At 46.0% G+C, this 13,819-nt stretch overlaps 1 protein-coding gene across 1 annotated transcript in view; it reads left to right on the forward strand.

The window, feature by feature from the left end:
- GRIK4 (glutamate ionotropic receptor kainate type subunit 4) overlaps positions 1 to 13,819 on the forward strand; it is a 427,684-nt gene that overhangs the window by 272,754 nt on the left and 141,111 nt on the right. Inside the window, exon 7 of the mRNA XM_025356723.1 lies at positions 2,876 to 2,929. Within this exon, the coding sequence (XP_025212508.1) occupies positions 2,876 to 2,929 (54 nt within the window). The remainder of the gene's footprint in view (positions 1 to 2,875; positions 2,930 to 13,819) is intronic.

Raw genomic sequence — 13,819 nt, forward strand, 5'->3', positions numbered from 1 at the left:
TAGGTGTCTTATAGCACCCTTGCCAATACTGGGTATGTTAATTAAAAACGCTTTGTAGATTTGTGTGTGTGTGCGTGTGTGTGTGTGTGGCCATGCTTTTGAAGGAAGCTCTGCCTGTAGTGTAGTGATCATTATTAGCAAATGGTTCTGCTCGATGCCTCAGGGCTGTCTTTCCTGAGCCCACCTGTCAGCCCCAACTCCTGTGACCTGGGAGCCACACTGATGAATGAGCAGCCAGGCTTCAGGAAAGCCTGTTCCCTTTTCCCATTTGCCTTCCCAGGCAGGCAGGTGTTCCATCAGGCCTGGCCTCTGTCCTCATGCTTCCCTGGGGTTCCGTACTCCCCCCTCCAGGAGGGCACAACAGGGCCTCGCAGGGCCTCAGCAAGGGTGGGAAGCAGAGTGGGCAGAGAGCAGATGGGGACTCTGGGAGACTCGGTGTGCACGTGGGAGCCCAGCCTCTGGAGCTTGGCAGCACTCTGCCGTCTCTTGATTTCAGGAGGATTTGCAGAGTAATCCCTGATTTTATTGAGCGGCTGTTCCAGCAACAAACGCCATGTTTACCCAGAAATCAGGCCTTAAAAACCAAGGATCTCTTGTCTTTTATCTCTAGGACAGCAGATTTCACAAAATGGGTTTTAGCTCCTGACTGTGGCCCCTCCTGGTCCCTCTGCCCCCAGCCCGTCGCTGTAAGCAGCGGGCTCGCTCAGTGGGTCGCATCCGTCTAGGCAGGGGTGAGATGAAGCAGCACTCTTACTTGGATTGTGCGATTGTGTGTGTGCAGTGGGGCATAGGATGGGTTGGTCATCTTGCCACACCATCCTCTTGAAAGTGGAGGAGGAAATATAGCTTGGCCTGGAGGAAGAAAGAGCCTCACCAAAGAGGCCTTGAGCTCCATTGTGCCCCGAGACTCCTGCCGCAGCCCCTGAGCCTTTGCCCTCCAGCTTCCCATTGGAACAACCATGATAGAATTACCCGCAACCTGTTCCTCAGGGAGCCTGCGAGGGTTCCTGTAAGAATGACCGGGCACAGTGGCTCACGCCTGTAATCCCAGCACTTTGGGAGGCCAAGGCGGGCAGATCACTTGAGGTCAGGAGTTCAAGACCAGCCTGGCCAATATGGCGAAATCTCGTCTCTACTAAAAATACAAAAATTAGCCAGGTGTGGTGGTGGGTGCCTGTAATTTCAGCTTACCTGGCAGCCTGAGGCAGGAGAATCACTTGAATCTGGGAGGCGGAGGTTGCAGTGAGCCATGATCGCGCCAGTGCACTCCAGCCTGGGTGACAGAGGGAGACTCTGACTCAAAGGAAAAAAAAAAAGAATGCTCACAAAATTATTTGAGTTCCTTGGGAGACAAACACTATGTAAGAGGAAAATGTAATCATCCTTGGTCTGGTTTCTCTTCCATCCACCTCAATAGTCATGACAAAACGGTCTCCCAGTGGCCCAGGGCTGCAGGATACATTAGGAAAATCTAGCCAACTGTCAGGAGGGATGAGGGCCCTGGAGAGAGCGGAGCTCATTATTTACCTGATCTACATGTCAGTTTCTTTTTTTTTTTTTTTTTTTTTTTTTTTTTTTTTTTTTTTTTTTGAGACGGAGTCTGGCTCTGTCGCCCGGGCTGGAGTGCAGTGGCCGGATCTCAGCTCACTGCAAGCTCCGCCTCCCGGGTTTACGCCATTCTCCTGCCTCAGCCTCCCGAGTAGCTGGGACTACAGGCGCCCGCCGCCTCGCCCGGCTAGTTTTTTGTATTTTTTAGTAGAGACGGGGTTTCACCGTGTTCGCCAGGATGGTCTCGATCTCCTGACCTCGTGATCCGCCCGTCTCGGCCTCCCAAAGTGCTGGGATTACAGGCTTGAGCCACCGCGCCCGGCTACATGTCAGTTTCTATAGCACCTGTCACACTCAAAGCCAGGCACACTGACAGGGAAGGTTGGCTAGGGGTATTTATGACGGGTACAAAGATCAGACAAAAGGGAGACTCTTCTGATGTAGCAATTCTCAGCTGTGGAGTGATGTCACACTGATGCGCTGTGATCAAGGGTGAGGCATGTCACAGGCAACTGACTCCTTACTACGAATAAAGGACCCAGGTTTGCAAATGAGTCACTTGTTTCTGACGTTACCGCAGGTTCAAGAATACCCTTATGAGTCTGCCCTGCACTCTGACGGAGTGGAGTTCGTTTTCATTGCTACAACCTACGGACTCTCTTATCTATGCCCGAAGAGAGATGTGTTTGTGGTTCCATCAATGTAACAGTCCTGAAGGGGGAGTACAGTTTGGATATAAGCACTGCAATTAGGCTGCCTGGATTTGCTTTTATCTTTTCCAGTAATGAGACATGTGATCTTGTACAAGTCACTTAGCTTTTCATTGTTTCAGTTTCCTCAGCTGTAAAATGGGGTTGGGGAGGAATAATAGTGCCAACCTCATAGAGTTATCCCATGTAGAATGCTTGAGAGTGCCTGACACATACTAAACAGTGGGTTAATGTTAGCCATTGTTATTGTTAATAGCTGTGGAGATCATTATTGTAGTCTGTTTTATTATTTGCTTCATTTCCCTAAAAGCCTTTTTGGTTTCAGCAAGATCTGGCTATAACCATGGGAGTATGTTGTGTATAAGAACATCAGCTACTATGCGTGCCACTGTATAGTGGAGGTGGAGAGGTGGAGAGACCCCGCTCTTGAGACCAGAATTTCTCTGCTCCATCCTCCAAGATCAAGGGCAACATAAGAACCAATCAAGATGTTCTGTTTTGCCTGGTGCCAGAGGGCAGTGGGCCAGACAAATGGCAGACACTTGGAACCCTTACTGCTCATTTGCTTCAAGTGAGTTTTTGTTTTCTTCTCTAATCTCCTTCTCTTTGCCTTGCAGGCAGCCGAACTTGGGATGGTGTCAGCCTATTACACATACATCTTCACTAATCTGGTAAGGGGCTCTCACAGCTCACCTCCTTGGAAGAGAGTGTTGTCAGTGGTCAGGATTGGTGGATTATGAGGGACGAAGCCCAGGAGATGAGGAGTACGGGAGATAGAAGCAGAGTAGCAGAAGCCAACCAGAGAGTCAGGGCATCCTGGAAATCCTCATCCCAACAATTGTGAGCCACAGGAGAATGAGGATTTGGGGAATCTAATGCTGCCATTCAAATGCCACTAGCTACATAAAGCAAATTCTGGGCCGTAGTATGATGGAGGAGCCGCCTCAATAGGTCCAGGAGGAATGAGTCTGGCCTGTAGTCCAGTCTCTACGTGGACTTAGGGATCAGGTGTCCTAAAATGTCCTGTGAGGTTTAGGAGATGTCAGCCCAGAGAGACAGGCTTGGACTCTGAGATCCTTGTTCTTTTCCAGCTGTCGGTGTCTACGAACAGTCCTTTCCGGGGGCTGCTGTGGGAATGTTGACCTTGTAGCATCCGACAGGCGTTTGTTCTCAGAGTTGAAACAGACCTTAGAGGAATTCAGTGTGACCTTTCTTCTCGTATAGGTACTCCCACAACAGGCTTGCCAGGAAGTCATTCAGCCTTTGCTTGAACTTGAGTAGAAATGCCTAGTTCACCACCACTGTCAAAATACCTGCCCCATTGTTGGCATCTTCATTGAAGTCTAGCGTGCATGTAGATGAAAACCACACATATTATATAGGCACAGCTTAAGAAAACTTTCTCCAAGTAAGCACACCTGTGTAAGCAGCACACAGCTCCAGAAATAGAGCATTACCAGCACCCCAGAAGCCCCCCTCATGCCCCTCAAAACATAAAACAGATGAACTTCTTTGTTTCTTTTTTTTTTTCTTAACACTGCTGCTATAAATTAGAGCATTAATATGGAAAAAGGGAAAAAAGGATTAGACTTCTCCCAGAACAATGCAAAAACATTTGCTTAAAGTAAGGAGGCATCTGGGGGAGCCTGGGCAAGTTGGCAGAGGAGCAAAGAGAGATGAAAGTACAGTTGTGTTCCATTTCGGGAGCCTGGGAAATAGAGGGAGGAGAGGGAAAAAGCAGGCCAGTGCCAGCCTTCCAGACAGGCTCCCTAAATTAGGCCGGCAACATCAGTAGAGGAGGAAGGAACTGGGCAGCGAGGTGTCACTGGGGTGATTTAGCAGATGGAAGGAAGCCATTCATTTAGAACATGAGTTCCCAGGACGGTAACCAGAATAAGGTGGAGTTGCTTGGCTTAGAGGTTTTTAAGACAGCATCCTCCACAGTGTACCACTATTTCCCATTCATAGAAATCATAAGAACAATGGTGACGATGTTATCTAATGGAAAAAGCACTGGCCCTTGAAGTCAGGAGGCCCGAGTCAAGTCCTGGCTCTGCCTTATGCTCGCTGTGAGCCTTTGGTTGAGTTGCAGTGACTCTGAACCCCTGTTTTCTCATTTTAAAACTGGGAATATAAAACCTTTATATGGAATTCTGTAAGTAAAAATTTATTGTAAATATCAAAGTACTGTATGTTTCTAAGGCATTATATTTAGAAAAATACATATCTCTATGATGCTTTCAGTTTTCAAAGAACTTTTCTCCTTTTTGGGTGGCCATGGATGAGATGAGCTTTAGGAATCAACAGGACTCATGGAATTAACAGTTTGTAAGTTTGCAAGGGGAAATCATGATGAAAAGTAACTGAGTGATGCTGACTGAATAATAGTTAAGAAAACGACAGCAGAGCCATTGCAAAAGTCTGCCAGTGAGAGAATATTCTAGAAGCTTCTCATGAGTGCTTTGGCTTTCTAAAAGGGACAAACCTCTAATAGGAGTAAAGAAACTGTTTTTAGGACAACTCTTTCTGCCCAGCTGCAGTTGGTGTTTTTTTGTTTGTTTGTTGTTTGTTGTGTTTTGTTTTGGTTTTTGCTTTTTTGAGACAGAATCTCGCTGTGTCACCCAGGCTGAAGTGCAGTGGTGCCATCTTGATTCACTCCAACCTCTGCCTCCTGGGTTCAAGCCATTCTCCTGCCTCAACCTCCCAAGTAGCTGGGATTACAGGCACACACCACCACGCCCGGCTAATTTTTGTATTTTTAGTAGAGACGGGGTTTCACAACATTGGCTAGGCTAGTCTCGAACTCCTGACCTCAGGCGATCTGCCTGCCTTGGCCTCCAAAAGGGCTGGGATTACAGGTGTGAGCCACCGCATCTGGCCCAGTTGGTGTTTTGGGCCATAGAGGGAGAGGCTTCATCCAGAGGATAATGAGTTGTTTTCTGCATTTTCCAGTCCCTTCTCCCCAATACAGATGCCAAGTGGGTTTTCATTCTTATTTCTTCTTTCTCTGAATCCCTTGGAGATCTCCACCATGTCTCATCACTCTGAATTCTGCTACAGTGATGCAGTAGGTCCTCAGATCAGCTTTTAGAGAACAAGCTTGGTAAACGGGAAGGGTACGGACTTTGGCATTAGGTACTCATGACTCAAAACTTTTGTTTGACTTGCTACTGGCTGTGTGATCCTGTGCAGGTTGCTTAACCTTTCTGAGCCCCAGAAACCTCTTCTGTAAGTGGACACTAATAGCACATGCTTTGGGAGATAATGTACACACAGCAACAGACTCACAGTACAAGTTTATTTAGGAGAAGGTGTTATTTTAAGAAGTCCAGCTTATGCCTCCCATGGGCTCAAAGGAATGGAAGATGCTTATTTTGCTCCCCAGCCATGCATGGCCTGTGAAAGTGACTCCTAAAATGCCATTTTATTTATTTCCAGATAAGAAATAGGACTAGGTAGTACGGTTTTTGTGTGTGACTGAACCGACCATTGTAGAGTTTATTTGTGTCCGTAATTACTGAGTAATTGATCAAATGCCCATACCTCACTCCCATCCAGGCATAAAGAAAAGTGGTGGATTTAGGGCATCTATCATAAATGAATTAGGTTGACTGCTGTGGATTCTGTCAGTTGATTAACCATCACAAGAATTGGGACAAAATTATCCATCATGAATCGAACTTCTAAACCATCAGTTCATTTGACCCTATAGAAACACAATTTCTCTCTCTGTCAGGGTCTAGCCAGCAGAAGAGTGAGTGTGCTAACCCTGAACCTTGGGTGACAGAGGTGACTGATGCAATAAGAGGAACTGAGCCAGAGAGAGCGGAGGCTGCTAGAGGTCACACGGCGATCACAGGCAGAGCTGGAAGAAGCTGGGCAAGTCCAGGGAAGGGCCAGGTCTCTGGTACAGGGGAAGCTGGGCTCAGTGACAGGGTGACAGTGAGGTGTCAGGCAATGAGAGAGACACTTCTGCAGGAGGGGAGGGAGCAGCAGACAGGGACAGCCCCTCTCCAGAACAGAGGAGGAAGTCAGTGACAGGAAGTATAGCGGTGAAGGCACACAGTCATAGGAAACAGTGAGCTGACATCTGAGCCTTTTATTTATATTATCTATTTCAAAGTGAGATGTGGGTGGTCGGCACTGATGTTAGAGACTTGATAAGTGAAACAGCATCGTGCCACTGCTTCTGGTTCTAGTGGGTCAGGAATCATTCCCCTCGGAGCAAATCTCTGATCAACAGATGGCAATGGTACCTGGTTAAGGTGGGAGCCCTGGGGCAGAGGGTTAGCTTATGAGGCCCAAATCATGAGAACTTGACAGGTAAATTGCCAGCACATGGCCAGAGGTCAGGCACACGAAGAGCAACGATGAGGAAGTAAGTCCTGGCAGGTAGACTGAGGCAAGGGGTCAAGAGTCCAGGCCAAAATGAAGTGGACCCATTAAGGAACAAATTAAGAGAAATAAAATTACTGTGCCAAGTCACAAAAGCATGCCAACACAGAGAACTAGTTTCTGCCCTCATCCAGAAATCAATCTGCCTGCCTTTGTTTGCAGTTTAGTGGCGTTAATTATATTCTTAGTGTTGTACAACCATCACCACTATATATTTCGATTTTTTTTTTTGTTTTTTTTGAGACGGAGTCTTGCTCTGTCGCCCAGGCTGGAGTGCAGTGGCATGATCTCGGCTCACTGCAAGCTCCACCTCCTAGGTTCACGCCATTCTCCTGCCTCAGCCTTCCAAGAGGCTGGGACTACAGACGCCCGCTACCACACCTGGCTAATTTTTTGTATTTTTAGTAGAGACTGGATTTCACCATGTTAGCCAGGATGGTCTCGATCTCCCGACCTCGTGATCCACCCACCTCGGCCTCCCAAAGTGCTGGGATTACAGGCGTGAGCCACCACGCCTGGCCACCACTATATATTTCTAAAACTTAATCAAGCCAAACAGAAACTCTGTACCCGTTAAGCAATAGCTCCCCATTCCCCCTCCCCATGGCCTCTGGTAACCTCCATGTTTTTTTCTTCTCAATGAATTTGCCTATTCTAGCTAGGTGCCTCACAGAAGTGGAATTATACAATGTTGATCTTTTGTGTCTAGTTTATTTCACTCAGCATAATGTTTTCCAGGTTCGTTCATGTTGCAGCATGTGTCAGAAATTGCATTTCTTTTTTTAAGCTTTGTATTATTGTGAAATATATATGACATAACATTTGCCATCTTAACCATATTTAAGTACACTTTTCAGTGGTATTAAGTACATCCACATTGTTATGCAACCATCAATACCATCCGCCTCTGAAACATTTTTTACCTTTTCAAAATGAAACTCTGTACCCATTAAACACAAACTCCCCATTCCTTTTTCCACCCAGCCCTTGGCAACCACCTTCTAATTTCTCTCTGTATGGATATGACTACTCTAGGTATTTCATATAAGTGGAATCATATAATATTTGTCCTTTTGTGTTTGACTTTGTTTAGGGTTCATTCATACATCAGAATTGCCTGCCTTTTTAAGGTCGAATAATAGACTATGTGTCTGTAGACACACACACCAGATTTTGTGTATCCATTCATTCATGGATGGACACTTGGGTTGCCTCCACCTTTTGGCTATTGTGAATAATGCTGGCATGAACATGGGTGTGCAAATGTCTGTTCAAGTCCCTGCTTTCAGTCCTTTTGTGTATATGCCTAGGAGTGGAATTGCTGGGTCATGTGGTCATTATTCGTTTATTTATTGAGAAACCTCCAAACGTTTTCCAGAATGACTGTACCATTTTTCGTTCCTGTCAGCAATGTACAAAGGTCCCGGTTTTTCTGCAATCTTGACAATGCTTATTATTTTTCATTTTTAAAATAATAACCATCCCAATGAGTGTGAAGTAGTCAGATGTGTTTTTTATTTCTATTTGAAGTGTGCAAATTGGAAGAAGCAAGACCACAAGACTGAAGTTGAGAGTCCTGGTGATTAAGAAGCTTTATAATGAGAGAAAGTAGCTGATGTATAAAAATTGCATCCTTAAAATCAGTCAGAAGTGGTAAAAATCCCCAGTTCAGGAGCTTATAAACTGAGGCCTTTGGGGGTTGTCTGTCCTCATATGTAAAATGTGAATAATAATAACATCCATCTTTTAACAATCTTAGTAAGATTTAAAAATTAGCTACTGATAACACTGAACCAGGTAGGTAACACTAGCTGCTATAACAGATAAACCCCCAAATATCATAGTGTCATACAGTGGAAGTAAATTTCTTACTCAATTGAAGTTCCAAAAGGGTGTTCCTGGTGAGTAGCATTCCGTAAGGTTATTCAAGGGCCCAGTCTTCTTCTGGTTTAAAAATGTGTCCTCTTAGAGACCAGTGTTAGGAAAACAACGTGGAAGATCATACATGGGAGGGTTTATGTGTCAGGACTGGAAGTGACATATTATTTCAGCTCCCAATTCCATTGGCTAGAATTCATCACATGGCCACACTCACTTGTAAGGGAAGCTGGGAAACGTAGTCTAGCCATGTGCCCAGGGAGAACAGGAAATGGGTTTAATGACCACAAAACAATCTCTGCCACGTTATTAAGTTGTCAATCATCATCACACATCTGTATCATGTATTGCTAAAAAAGAAATTAGCATCCCAAGCCCTGGCTTGTCTTTTTAGAGGATAACTGATCCTAAAAGTGGAGATCAGCACTTAGTTATAAGGATGTCAGCTCCCTGTGTTCTCTTATCCAAGGAGGGCACGCATAGGACAGTTATAGATGCACTGTGCTTGTTCTGCTCTTTACTCTGCAAGGGAGTCTCTGTCTTCCACTTGGCCTCTGGGTTTGGTTGGGGAAAACCTTTGTTGTGCAAGATTGATGGAAGTTTGGATAAAAGACATAAAGAAGTAAGGGCCTCTGGGCGACCAGTCTACCGTTGAGACAGCAGGGGTGGTTGATGCCACAAGAGAAAAGATGAAGGAGGAAGCTCAATTTGAGCTAATAAATCTAGAGGGATTATCCAGCTACTAATGAACCCAGAGAGATATGCAGTCACTGCCTAATAGAAAAGATAAAATCACCCCAATCTATTGTCAGAGAACATAAGTGGGCCTTGTGCCAAAGGTAGGAGCTGCTGTCTCGGCAGAGAGAAGTGCTGAGATTTAAGGGTAAGGGTCAAAAGTCAGGGACTGCCAATGAAAGGTGGGAAATAATTGGAAGCTGAAAGCAGGAGGTTGTGCATTCTGCTGGTCACTGAGCTGCTACGGCATTGCAGGTGGTGTGACTAGCTGGACACCATCGCCACTATTTCATTGCCATTCCCCAGGCAGGGCCAGAGCTCCCTGCTCTTGGCACCATCACTGTGCTGGAGGGTAGGCTGCCATTTGTGGGGTGTCAACACAGAGGTAGTGGTCACCCGAAGTTTTTCTTTTGGGGAATTTAGAGAGAAGGGACTGAGAGTTGGGTATGCCATGTTAGAAGGCAGGGGGAAGGAGTACGCCAGCAGGAAGCCTCATTATTATAGAAGGCGACACCCTGGACTAGTAGTGAAGCAGCTATGGCTTCAACTTCCAGACCTGCTGCTAACTAGCTGGGTGCATGGCGATATCAATGGTTGATATTTATTGAATACTTTCTGTGAGTAACTGCTAATAAGTGCTTCCCAGCTATTTTCCCATTTAAACCTCAAAACAACTGAAGCAGGAGGCACAGTTTTATCCCTATTTTAGAGATGAGCAAGTTGAGGCTTGCTTGAGACTTATAAAGCGTTGGTATCTTGACCAAGGTGATCAAGTCAGATCATGAATCCAGGCAGGTAGCTCTTAACCTCTTCACTGTACCGCTTGCTTGAGACTTATAAAGCGTTGGTATCTTGATCAAGGTGATCAAATCAGATCACGAATCCAGGCAGGTAGCTCTTAACCTCTTCACTCTACCGCCTGTATCTGGGTGAGCCATTTTACCTTGCCGGGCTTCAGTTTTTTATCTGAAAAATTGTGAGGTTGTTTTAGGTGATCTCTAAGGGCCTTTTCAGCCTTGGACCTGTTTCACTTCAGTTCACAATGCCTTGGAGTTGGGGACGTTCCCTGGGGAGAGGGGAGAATGCCCCATCAGGTTGGGGAGTTCGTGTGACTTGTGGAAGCAGTTTCTGTTCACCCGACAGCTCCTCAGATTCCCGAACTATAGTCAGGTCCAAGTGAGTCCTGCAGAAACAACCCCTCCACGCCCCAGTCTCTGTCTTGCTTGGGCAGAAAGGACGTGTGCAGCCAATTTTCCTCCCCTGGGTTCATTTTATTGTCAGCAGACCTGAGCCTGTGTTTATTTTCCCAAAGGTTTATCAGAGAGATTAGCCATAAGTAATTTGAAATTGCTAAAATTATTACAGAAAGGGGACCCAGGTCAGACGGAGAGGGAAAAAATAATTGATTCCAGGAGGAAGTGAGAACGCACACAGCCCCACTCTTTCCCTCCTTGCTTTGGCGAGCTGATGCTACTCATCTTCTGGGTCTTCCTTAAATGTCACTTCCCCCAGCAAGTCTCCCTGACACCCCACAAGGTTACGTCTGCTGTCACACGCTCTCCCAGCACCGTGCGTTCTGGTGTTTGTAGCATTCATCTTGAGTGGGAATCCCTTTTTCTACGCTAACCTTTCCACCAGACTTTGAGCTTCAGAAAAGCAAGATGAAATCAGTCTTGTTCATCACCGTAGATCCAGTGGCCTCCTGCATGGTAGGCACTCAATAAATATTGTATGAGTGAATGGAGCATTCCGTAGTATCTGGAGTTCTTGGAGTAGAAGGGCTGGCTAAGTGAGATAACTCATCTCTTTACATCCCACAGGAATTCAGTTCATCCCAACTAAGCCTCAGGCACGAAGGAAGCTATCTGCATTTCAGCCGAGGAGAGCTGGGCCCTGTTCCCTAGTCCCCAGGACCCCCTGGTACTTGAGTAGCCTACATGACAGCTACTCCATCTGGAATACCCTTCCTCCCATTCTGAGCTGGACAGATTTGAAGTTAAGGTTGTGCAGGCCCATGCAGGGTGGTTTAGTTCAGGATCCAAGAGACACAATTTCAGGGGTTCTGCTGAGTGAGAGTGATGTCAAAACCTGAGGCCCAGGGTTGGCACCAAGAATGATCATTGAGGCAGGGGAGGACAGAAGAGTGCAAGGACAGTCAGACTGATTGTGCCAAGTGGTCTCTCTGTCACCTGGGACTGTTTCCTTCACTGGCCGCACCATGCCCTGGTCAGCCTTGATCATGTGGTGTCTTCGGGCCAACACCTGGCAGCTGACTCATGGAGCCAGAAGCCAAGGGTCTTTAAAACAAACCTCTCCTTCAGGTTATAAAGGCCATTATGAAGTGATCTAGTCTTGTCTTCTGTCCCAATGGCTTGGCATATGAGGTTGGGTGAGCCTGATTACTGTGTTGACACTGAGTATAGAGATATGGTTTAATGGAAGCTGCCAGGGCCTCAGCTCAAAGAGAACTTGAGTTCCTATCTGGGCCCTGCCATACATGTGGCAAGTTACTTAACCTGTTGGCCTGTCAGTTTTCCCTCTTGTAAAATGGAGATAATAATGCTTATCTCATAACATTATTTTGTGGACACCTTGGGAAGTTTCTAATCCTGAGGGTTGTTAGTAAATATCATTTCCCTTCCCTCTTTTTTTCCTCACTTCCCTGTTGAGTATTTCCATCCTTAGACCTCAGTTTCCTGATTTACTGCCTCTAGCTTTCCAAAACTCTACAGCTGTTATCAGAAACATTTCAATTGGCCTCTCACCTAATTGGAACTATAGTTCCCAGGATGCTTGAGCCTTTTCCACATCTTTCAGTCCTTCACGGAAAATGCAACAGGTACACTTGAATGTATACACGCACATCCCTATGCACACTTCTACACACACACACACACACACACACGCACACACAGCCAGAAGTTATAATCCATCAGCCAGACAACTTTCTAGTGCCAGAGCAATTGATTCCAAAGTGTAGTTTATTGTAAAATTATTAAGAGTATCCACATATTTCAGCTTTATGGAGCCTTTTAGGAAAGCCACTCTGCATAATATAGTATACTTTGGTGAATAAATATGTTTTTAGTGCAACTAGAAAAAGAGTAATGGAGTGAAAGCTCCTCGTGTGTCAGTGTGAGCTGCCAAGGTACCACCCTACCAAATGCAAACCCTGAGAGGTGGCAGGTCTGGCGGTGACAGGTGTCTCCTGGGTGTACGTGGGCACAGCAGTTTCTTACAAAGATGCTATTGATCCAAAACTGTGTTTTCCAAAGCTGCTAACCTTCCTGTACCTGTTCTCTGCACATGGTTGTTGGAAGATGGAGATATATTCAGAAGGAGAAACAACAGAGAGAATCACAAGGGGATTCAGGAGGCATTGACTGAAGATTTATTTTTTGCATTGTGGAAACTGTGGCTGACAGCTTGAAGTTCCTTGGTCCAAGTTATAGGATTATAAAATGATTAGCCAGCTATGATTAGGCAATTTACCTATGGAAAATGCTACCATCAACTACATTTATTCAGCAAACATCCATTAAGTGCCTGCTGTATGGTGGGAGATACAAGGACTAGGAGGATGTGGTCCAGCAGGATGTGAATTGAAGAGGTCTGCATCTATTAATGTGAGGTGTGCAGCTCAGAGGAAGGAGCATGTAGTTCTTCTTTGGGGGTTTGGATGAGGGTTTACAGATATGGCTTCCCTTAATGAAGGATGGGTTGGAGATGGCAATTGGAGAGTGACATGTAGGCAGTGGTAAGTTATGGTCCTTTTTGTGCCTGGAGCAGGAGAGTGGGATGGAGAGAGGTGGAGCCAGAGCCAGCCAAGGGAGTCTCAAGTGAGATGATGTCCTGCTGCTGTGCACATTTGCCGGACTTTTCAGCATTGGAATTGGCATCAGTAGGCCCAGGGTCTTGTCTTGGCTGTCCCACTGACTGTGTGATCTTGGACAAGCCCTTTCTCCTCTGGAGACAAGCTGGAAGGTCTCCAAAGACCTTTCAGCTCTGAAATTCTGTTGAGTTTATGGATTGGATGAATACGTAATGAACAACCAGATGAATTCTCCTGGCCAGCCTGTTTTCCAGATGAAATCGGCCACCCTCCTCTTCACGGTTTTTCCAGTGTCCTCGTCTGGCTGGCTCATCCCTGCAGTGCACTCAGCTGTCCAGATACCCCAAGGTGGGGAAGCACCCGTGTCTTGTGAGCTATCTCAATCTCTTACCACTCCCCTACCCAGAAGTACCTGTCCTGTGTCCTCACCTGCTCCGTAGACCCCTGGTAGATGATGGCGCAATCTGAAAATCCAGTTCATGCCAAGGTGCTAATGTCCATGACAACATTAAATTATTTCAGATTGTTGAGAGCATCTAACTAAATCTCATCCTTTTACAGTTGAGTAAACAGAACTGAAGAGGGAAAGTGAAGAGGCCAGGCTCTCACAGTGAGTCAGGAGCAGAGAGAGGAGGTCTCCTCACTCTCACAGTTCACACATTCCCTAGATCAGTATTAATTGAGCACTTACTGTGCTATGTGTCGGGTATAGAATGAAGAA

This window comes from Theropithecus gelada, chromosome 14 (genome assembly GCF_003255815.1).
Source record: "Theropithecus gelada isolate Dixy chromosome 14, Tgel_1.0, whole genome shotgun sequence".
NCBI lineage: Eukaryota > Metazoa > Chordata > Mammalia > Primates > Cercopithecidae > Theropithecus > Theropithecus gelada.